The 8,279-nt window shown below is 35.7% G+C and overlaps 2 protein-coding genes across 3 annotated transcripts; one reads left to right on the forward strand and one right to left on the reverse strand.

The window, feature by feature from the left end:
- The first annotated feature begins 873 nt into the window (after positions 1–873).
- LOC107802190 (uncharacterized) lies at positions 874–5,597 on the forward strand. Of its 2 annotated transcripts, none has more exons than XM_016625643.2 (4): positions 874–1,394; positions 1,511–1,632; positions 3,883–4,041; positions 5,266–5,597. In XM_016625643.2, the coding sequence occupies exons 1-4, from the start codon at positions 1,164–1,166 to the stop codon at positions 5,369–5,371; spliced, it is 618 nt and encodes a 205-aa protein (XP_016481129.1). In that variant the 5' UTR covers positions 874–1,163; the 3' UTR covers positions 5,372–5,597. The 2 variants fall into 2 exon arrangements, 1 of the variants encoding a protein (XP_016481129.1); XR_012711115.1 differs by having other exon boundaries at positions 877–1,394; positions 1,480–1,632.
- Positions 5,598–6,448: 851 nt separating this feature from the next.
- Positions 6,449–6,880, reverse strand: LOC142182278 (putative mitochondrial protein AtMg00240). The gene has a single exon (XM_075256459.1). The coding sequence runs from the start codon at positions 6,878–6,880 to the stop codon at positions 6,449–6,451; it is 432 nt and encodes a 143-aa protein (XP_075112560.1).
- Between the last annotated feature and the right edge of the window lie 1,399 nt (positions 6,881–8,279).

Genomic DNA, 8,279 nt, shown 5'->3' on the forward strand with positions numbered 1-8,279 from the left:
CATTATGATTCCTTTTGTAAAAGACACATGAAAAAGGATTATGTAAGAGAAAAGACACACATGAGATTATCAATTAGTAACCACCCAAAGTGAAAAGAGGGAGAATTAGGGGTCATTTGGTACGCGAGATAAGGTGGGATAAGGTACGAGATTAAATTTATACCATATTTAGTTGACAGTATAAATTTATCCCGGATAAATTTATACTGTCAACCAAACATGGTATAAATTAATCCCAGTCTTAATACATGGTATTCCACCTTATCCCATCAAACTTGGGATTATATTATTTCACCTCCCAAGTGAAATAAATTAGTCCAAAAATTATAATTCTAGGATTATAATCTCAGGATAATATAGTTCGTGTACCAAACTAAATGTATAACTTTATGAGTTATAACATGTTATTACTCGAATCTTTTATGAGACCGGCTTGCGATAAAAAGTTACTTATTGTTGGAGTCGACTAAGCTTGATGATGAAAAAAAAATTTACACTGCCAGCACACATAATTTATAAACTTTGTGAAAATTCCAAAAGGACAAAAACTTAAAAAATAAAAAAATAAAAAGAGATAACATTATATAAATCCGTACTATGGAGTGATCTAAATTTCTTTTTAGTATCAATGTACATAAGTTAAACTCAATTAAATATATTTAAAAATAAGTTTAAGCTCTATAAATTAAAGGTGTAAAAATATTTCCGCAATCAAACTTTTTTAAAAGTTAATTAAAAGTAATTCTAATAAATATCATTAATTGGTATCCTTATACAAATTAAATTATAGTAGTATTAATTAAGTAAGAAATTCATTATACTATCTGGTCATATAACTTTAATCCAGGAAAATAGTTCCCTCTCTAACCGGCTTCTAAGTCTTTGCGGTCCAATCTGGCGTACGCGCACAACCTGCAGAGACAGACCCCATTTTATTACTCCCTACTTTTCTATGTTTGTCCATTTTTTGTGTATTACTACTTTTTTTTTTCTCCAACCAATCTCAATCGTGCAGGCAAACTTCCATTTTGATAAATTAACATAAGCAGACACAGTCTTATGTTTATGTTTTGTTTGTTGCATCAAACTGGAGCTCTGTGTACCTCTTAAAACCACCTCTGCTTAAACCAAGAAATTGTGGAGTTTCTGAGGTTAAGGGGGAAATGAATATGGATGTGAGGAAAATAGTTGTAATTGTGGAAGATTTGGAAGTATCAAGAACAGCTCTTCAATGGGCTCTTCATAATTTCTTACTTTATGGGGATTTAGTGATACTTCTCCACGTTTTCCCAAATTTAAAACCCAGAAGCAACAATAAGAAGCTCAGGAATCTCCGCCTCAAAGGTTTTCAATTGGCTCTGACTTTTCAAGATCTCTGCAACAATTATCCCAACGTAAGAGACTCTGTCTTTTTGATCCCATGTTGTTCTGTTTTGGATGTTGTTAGTTTAGTTTATCTTGTAATGTTATCTGATACAGAAGACATAGCTCTGGGGTTGATCTGTTACAGACCAAGACTGAGATTGTGGTCACTGAAGGGGACTCAGATGGAGGAAAGATTGCTGCTGTGGTTAGAGAGATTGGAGCTTCTGCTCTTGTTGTTGGACTTCATGATCATAGCTTCCTTTACAAGTAAGTTTCAAATTAATCACTCTTCTCTTTCTTTCCCAGAATGAAGCTTTTTCTTGTTTTTGACTTCTCAATCTCATGTTGATCTGAAGTTTTCTTTGGTTGGGAAATAAGTTATACTAGGAATAATTATTTCGGGATTAGTTATTTCAGAATTGTTATTTCAGGATTGGCATAAAAATAAAAATAACATTACAATCCCGAAATAACTCATCTCAAATATAATCTCGAGATTAATTATCATTTATCTCTTCTATCACACGAGCCCATATTAATTAAATGATTAGGATTGTGTGTACTGAATTATTTCAGTATAGATAGAGAATGGATAGATAAAGAATGGTTGCATTAAAGGCCTACAACCATGGGTTGGTCAACTCTCCACACCTTTTTTTTTTGCCCCTTTTGGATTTAGCTATGATTAATGTTGAGCCCTCTTTCAGTTGAAATTTGCACTAGCCCATTGGCCGGCCGTTTCATGCAACAGTGTGCTCATTATTTGACTGCTTAATTTTTGATCTCCACTTCCAACTAAAAAATTGTGAGTTCCAGTCTCCCCAAGAGCAAGGTAGAAAGTTCTTGGAGGGAAGGATGTCAAAGGTATATTTGGAAACAGCCTCTCTATCCTAGGGTAGGGGTAAGGTCTGCGTACACACTATCCTCCGTAGATCCCACTAAGTGAGATTATACTGGATTATTGTTGTTGTGTACCAGATGATCCTCATAATAACATATCCTTAAAATTTGTTTTGGTCTCTCAGATTCTTGTGCACATGGATAGTTGATCACTGAAAGACACACAATTACTGCTATGAAATTAGAAACCTAGCCAGACTTTCATATCCTATCTGCTAACATATCTGACCACAAATGGGCTGGAACTATGAAGCAAGAACCACTTGTATTGTATGGCGGGAACTCTGACGACACTAACCCATAGGTCATATAATTAGAAATATTTGGTTGTACCGGGCGGTGGCAAAATAGATAAAAGAAAACAGTTATTCATTTATATTATCTACTCCCTCTGTTCCAATTTATGTGAACCTATTTGACTAGACACGAAGTTTAAGAAAAATGAAGACTTTTGGAATTTGTGGTCCTAAACAAGTCAAAAGGGGGTCCATAGTATTTGTGTGGTTACAAAAGCTTCTCATTAAGGACAGAATTGTAAGTTTAAGCTAAATTGTTTTCAAATTTAGAAAGGAGTCATTATTTTTGGAACGGACCAAAAAGGAAATAGGTTCACATAAACTGAAATGGAGGGAGTATTAAAAATGGGCTGGATAATGAAAATTTTAAAAACGGGTCAAATATGAATAGGAAGTAAAAATAGGACGGTATAGCCAGTTTTCGGACTGGTCATTCAAAAATAGCCAGCGTTTACGAAGTCAATGAAAAATAGCCACTATTTTGCTGCAACAGAGATCGGTCCAGCATAATATACTGGAGTTCGGTGCACCTGTGTATGAACTCCAGCATATTATGCTGGACCGGTATACTTTGCTGACTCCAGTATATTATACTGGACAATTATACTTGCTGGAACTCCAGTATATTATGCTGGAGTTCTAGTGTACTTATGCTGGAACTCCATCATATTATGCTGGAGTTCCAGCATACTTATCCTGGAACTCCAGTATAATATGCTGGAGTTCAAGCATACTTATGCTGGAACTCCAGTATAATATACTGACGTATTTTTCGGGTTTTGAACAGTGTTTTCGCTCAGATTTATCTTTACATGAAAAGTGGCTAAATTTCGATTACTTTTGAAACTGGGCTATTTTTGAACGACCAGTTGTAAATCTGGTTATTTTTGAATTTCTCCCGAATAGGAACCATATTATCTACAAGCAATCGATAACTAATGGGTTTAACTTTTACATTTGCAAATCCTTAGCTTTTTGAATATGATCACTTTTGAAAAATTCTTATTTTCTATCTGTATTAAGTATGAGTCGAATTGGATAATTTATTCGTATTTGTGTTACCTGTTTCGACTCGCCTATATCTTATTCAAGCCGCCCATTTGCCACCCCTAGTTGCACCTAATTCTATAGTTAAGAGAGCTAGAAAATAATGCTAGACGACGGCAAATTTTTTTTTCCACCTATAATAACTTAACAACGATGAATTCACGGTAATCGTTACGCTCTGTGCGGACCACTTCATCTGCAATGATATATTATCTTAGAAATATTCAATAGTGGAACTAAAACTAGATACTTTATTTATTTATTTCTTGCATAGGATGGCCATGGCCGAGAACAATATAGCAAGCAATTTGAATTGCAAAGTGCTAGCTATCAAGCAACCAACGTCATTGACCACTACAAGGAAAAGGACTATATCTTTACCTGACAGTTCAACCAACATGGACTTCTCACAGATTGAAATATCTTCACTGAGGTAAGAATATCATTCCTAATCTCATGCATTTCCTTTTCTTACTTTGATCCAATTCAGTTACCTGCTCCATATACTATAATCTGTGATCCAGACTCTTGTATATAATCGCACTAAAAAATTAAAGTGATAAGGTTCCCTATCTTCTTCTATTTTGTTTATGGAACTATTAGCTTAAAGTGGTAAACAAAATTGTACTATATTTTACTAAGTGAAGTTGTGTGTGAAAAGGACTAAATAAAGCAATATGATATAGCTGGAGACAATAGAAATGAAGGACAGGTTTCCAGTACAAGCAAAAAGCTATCAAGAAATAAATGAGTTTGTTACCTGTCATCTTGACAGCTCATGTTGGAAGACATCCATTTGTTATGGTCATGCAGCTTTTAGGAAAATTACTTATATATATCCCGTCGAACCACGGACCAGGAGGTCACATGTTCGAGTCGTGAAAACAGTCACTTACAAAAATATAGGATAAGACTGCTTGTGATCTCGCCCCGCGCATAACGGGAACTTAGTGCACCAGGCTATCTTTTTTTTGTTGTTGTTTACTCTCTCCATTTCATATTAGATGAGGTATTTTCCTTTTTAGTCTGTTCCAAAATAAATGACACATTTCTAAATTTGGAAATAATTCAACTTTAAACTCTTTCATTTTATCTATTTACCCTTAATGAGATATTTTTATAGCCACACAAATATCATGGCCCCACAAACCTTTTACCCCTTAAGCTTTCAAGACCACAAAGTTTTAAAAGTCTTCTTTTTTCTTAAATTCTGTGTCGAGTCAAACTATCTCATCTAATATGAAATGGAGAGAGTAATTTCTACGACAAATTATATTAATTAGTCATAGTTAAGTAATGAATTGATATGAAAATACTACGGTTAAGTGATAAACTTGTATTCAAAAGGCACATGTTACGTACTTATTGAATTGGTATAATCATCTGAGACGAATAATTATTTCCGTTCTTTCAAGAAGTCAAAGAGTGTTTCTTACATACTTTTCTAAAATTATGAAAATTGAAATTTTTATCTTTTGTAATCTAAAATTAAGATAATGTATACATCAATCTATTATTAGGGCTGAGAGGATACATAATTTTAGCAATATTTGGAGGATTATGGATAAATCATCCATGAAATGACCCCAAAGAAGATAAACAAAGAAGATTTGTGGCCCACGAACTATTGATAATTGAATTGGTATAATGCGTGCAGTGTCCCTGAAGTTGGCCCACCAAGAATTCCATACCAAGTTTGTCCAGACCCTCATGCTATTATTTGGAGAACAGGGAGATCCAGAAGATGGACAATAAGAGATTAAATCCAAGAAATATTTTCCATTTCAACGAGGAATTATGTATATCTGTTGTTATTAATTTTTTGATGGCAACAGTGGTTCTTGAATTTGATAGTTTGACCCACACAGCACAGAACAAAGGGAAAAAAAAGGTTTACGAAATTCATTGAGTTGATGGTAATCTGGTAAATGAAGATTCATATTCATGCAATTTTAGCAAAAATAGCGAATGATTGGCAAGGTTACAATACATATGACTTCAGAAGAGCCAATTTTAACACTACATATTTTGGACTTTGAACCAATGGGTGAAGGTGAATGATAGAAATAGGATACTTGTGTGCTACTATTGATTTTTTGACCATGTTTGTCACATTGGCGGCACTTTAAGTTTAGTAAGTATTATTTTTAATGAAGATTTGAGAGCTTCAATGAAGACGACAATGGCGGAAACAGAAGAGAATGTTTTAGAGAAAATTTTCTATTTGAGAGAAAAACTAGCTTGTATTATTGAAGCTCTATCTTTACAATGAGCTGATACTATATATATATATATATATATATATATATATATATATATACCCCTCTCATTGCATATAATCTACAGACATTACATCGCCTAAACTAACCAATCCCATAATTAGTTATACTTCTTAACCGACTTAACTACACTCACGTGATTGGCACGTGACTACTCATATCTTCAACACTCCCCCTCAAGCTAGATGGTGCAAACAAGTTCAGCACCCCTAGCTTGCCTATCAAGTAATCACGTTGCGATCTTCCTAGGGCCTTTGTGAACAAGTCTGCTTCTTGATCTCTAGACATTACATATTTTGTTTTGACAATTCCTTGTTGGATTTTTTCTCTGATAAAGTGCAAGTCTATTTCTATATGCTTCGTTCGTTCGTGGAATATAGGATTTGCAGCAATTTGGATTGCTGCCTTGCTATCACAATGCAACTCCACTGGAAATTCAACCTTAGCACCCAGTTCCTTACATAATCCTGTCGACCATAGAATTTCTAAGACTGCAGCAGCCATGCTCCTGTACTCAGCTTCTGCTGAGCTTCTTGATATCGTGCATTGCTTCTTTGACTTTCAAGATACCAAAGAGTCTCCTAGTTTCATCACATACCCTCTCACGAACTTTCTGGACACTGGACATGATGCCCAGTCAGCATCACAAAATGCTGTGAGTTTTGGGCACTGCTTTGAGATCATCAGCAGACCAAAACTTGGTGCCCCTTTTATGTACCTTACAACTCTTATTGCTGCCTCCATGTGTGACTTCTTTGGACATTGCATAAATTGGCTCAACACATGAACTGCATAACAAATGTCTGGTCTTGTCATAGTGAGGTACACCAGCTTCCCAACCAATCTTTGGTATGGCCCTGCATCTGGCAGCTTCTCATCGTGTTTCAGCTCCAAGTGTTGATCATATTCTACTGTCGTGAATCTCTGATTACATTCCATTGGAGTGGCTACTGGTTTTGATCCTGCCATTCCAAGATCAGTGATCAATTCCATTGAAAATTTTCATTGATTCATCAGTATTCCTTCTCTCGATCTTGCTATCTCAATTCCCAAAAAAGAATTCAGCTCCACTAAGTCTTTGATCTTGAAGTTTCTTTGCAATATAGGCTTTGCTTCTGAAATTAAGCAATGATCATTCCAGGAGATCATCCATATATACTAGAATGATCGTCAGACTTATCCCTTGCCTCTTTGTAAACAAGGAATAATCAAATCGACTCTACACAAATCTTGAATTGATCAAGGCCTCGGTCAGTTTCAATTCCACTATCTCCATAGAGGAATTTATGCAGCCTACATACTTTCTCCCCCTAGTTGTGAAATCCCTGGGGCAAGCAAACATACACTTCTTCTGTGAGATCACCCTGAAGGAAGGCATTGTATACGTCCATCTCATGCAGATTCCAATTGTGTGTTGCTGCTAAGGCAAGAACTACTCTGACTGTCACTATTTTGACTACATGAGAGAAAGTCTCTTGGCAGTCGAGGCCTTCAATCTGGTTATACTCTTTTGCAACCAAACGAGCTTTGTATCTTTCAACTTACCCATTTACTCTATATTTTATCTTGAATACTCATTTGCAACCAATGAGAACTTTCCCTGTTGGCAAATCTACCAAGGACCATGTCTCATTTTCTTTGAGGGCATTTAACTCTTGTCTCATAGCTTCTACCCATTTAGGATTTGTTGTTGCTTCTTCATAGCTTCTAGGTTCCTTCAAGCTAGTTATCTTGGAAAGATAAGATTTTTACTTGACTGAAATACCATCATGGCTCAAAAAGTCTTGCATTGGATACTTGCAAGATGATTGTGAAGTTGAGCTTGTAAATGAACTATTACACACATAGTCCTGCATCCAGGCAGGTTCTTTCACAATCCTGCTTGATTTTCTGGGATGATTGTCTGAGTGGGAAGGATGTACTTCTTCTGAGAGTATTCTTTCTAGCTGTTGTGGCTGTTATGTGTCTTCAAAAACGGGTGAAGGCAAAAATGGTAATTCTGCAACAGGTACTATCTTATGTTGGGATGCATCTGCAGAAGGAGGACTTGCAGCTTCATGTGGAGGATCTGTATCTGTAGATGAAAGATATGGTATGGTTGTGTCATTGCTGGTAACAAATTCTATTACTCCATTGGGAAAGACCTGCAACCTTCCTTCCTTTAAAAGTTGTAAAGGAAATATGTCCCCCATGAACTTTACATCCCTGCTTACAAAAAAGAAGTTAGTCAAGAGATTATATAGTCTATATCCTTTCTGAGATGAACAATATCCCATGTGAACAGCTCCAATGGCTCTTGATGCAAACTTATGTCCTCCCACTAGAATTTTGGCAAAGCACAGACATCCTATGATCCTCATATGCTGTAAAGATGGTGCTCTCCCATGCATCA

This window comes from Nicotiana tabacum, chromosome 6 (assembly GCF_000715075.1).
Source record: "Nicotiana tabacum cultivar K326 chromosome 6, ASM71507v2, whole genome shotgun sequence".
In the NCBI taxonomy this organism is placed as follows: Eukaryota; Viridiplantae; Streptophyta; class Magnoliopsida; order Solanales; family Solanaceae; genus Nicotiana; species Nicotiana tabacum.

What these genes read in the sequence shown, in the direction of transcription:
- LOC107802190 (XM_016625643.2), top strand. Translation starts at nt 1,164, where the DNA reads ATGAATATGGATGTGAGGAAAATAGTTGTAATTGTGGAAGATTTGGAA. An exon ending in GATCATAGCTTCCTTTACAA is followed by an intron (nt 1,633 to 3,882) that starts GTAAGTTTCAAA and finishes TTTCTTGCATAG; the next exon opens with GATGGCCATGGCCGAGAACA. An exon ending in ATTGAAATATCTTCACTGAG is followed by an intron (nt 4,042 to 5,265) that starts GTAAGAATATCA and finishes TAATGCGTGCAG; the next exon opens with TGTCCCTGAAGTTGGCCCAC.
- LOC142182278 (XM_075256459.1), bottom strand. Translation starts at nt 6,880, where the DNA reads ATGGAATTGATCACTGATCTTGGAATGGCAGGATCAAAACCAGTAGCC.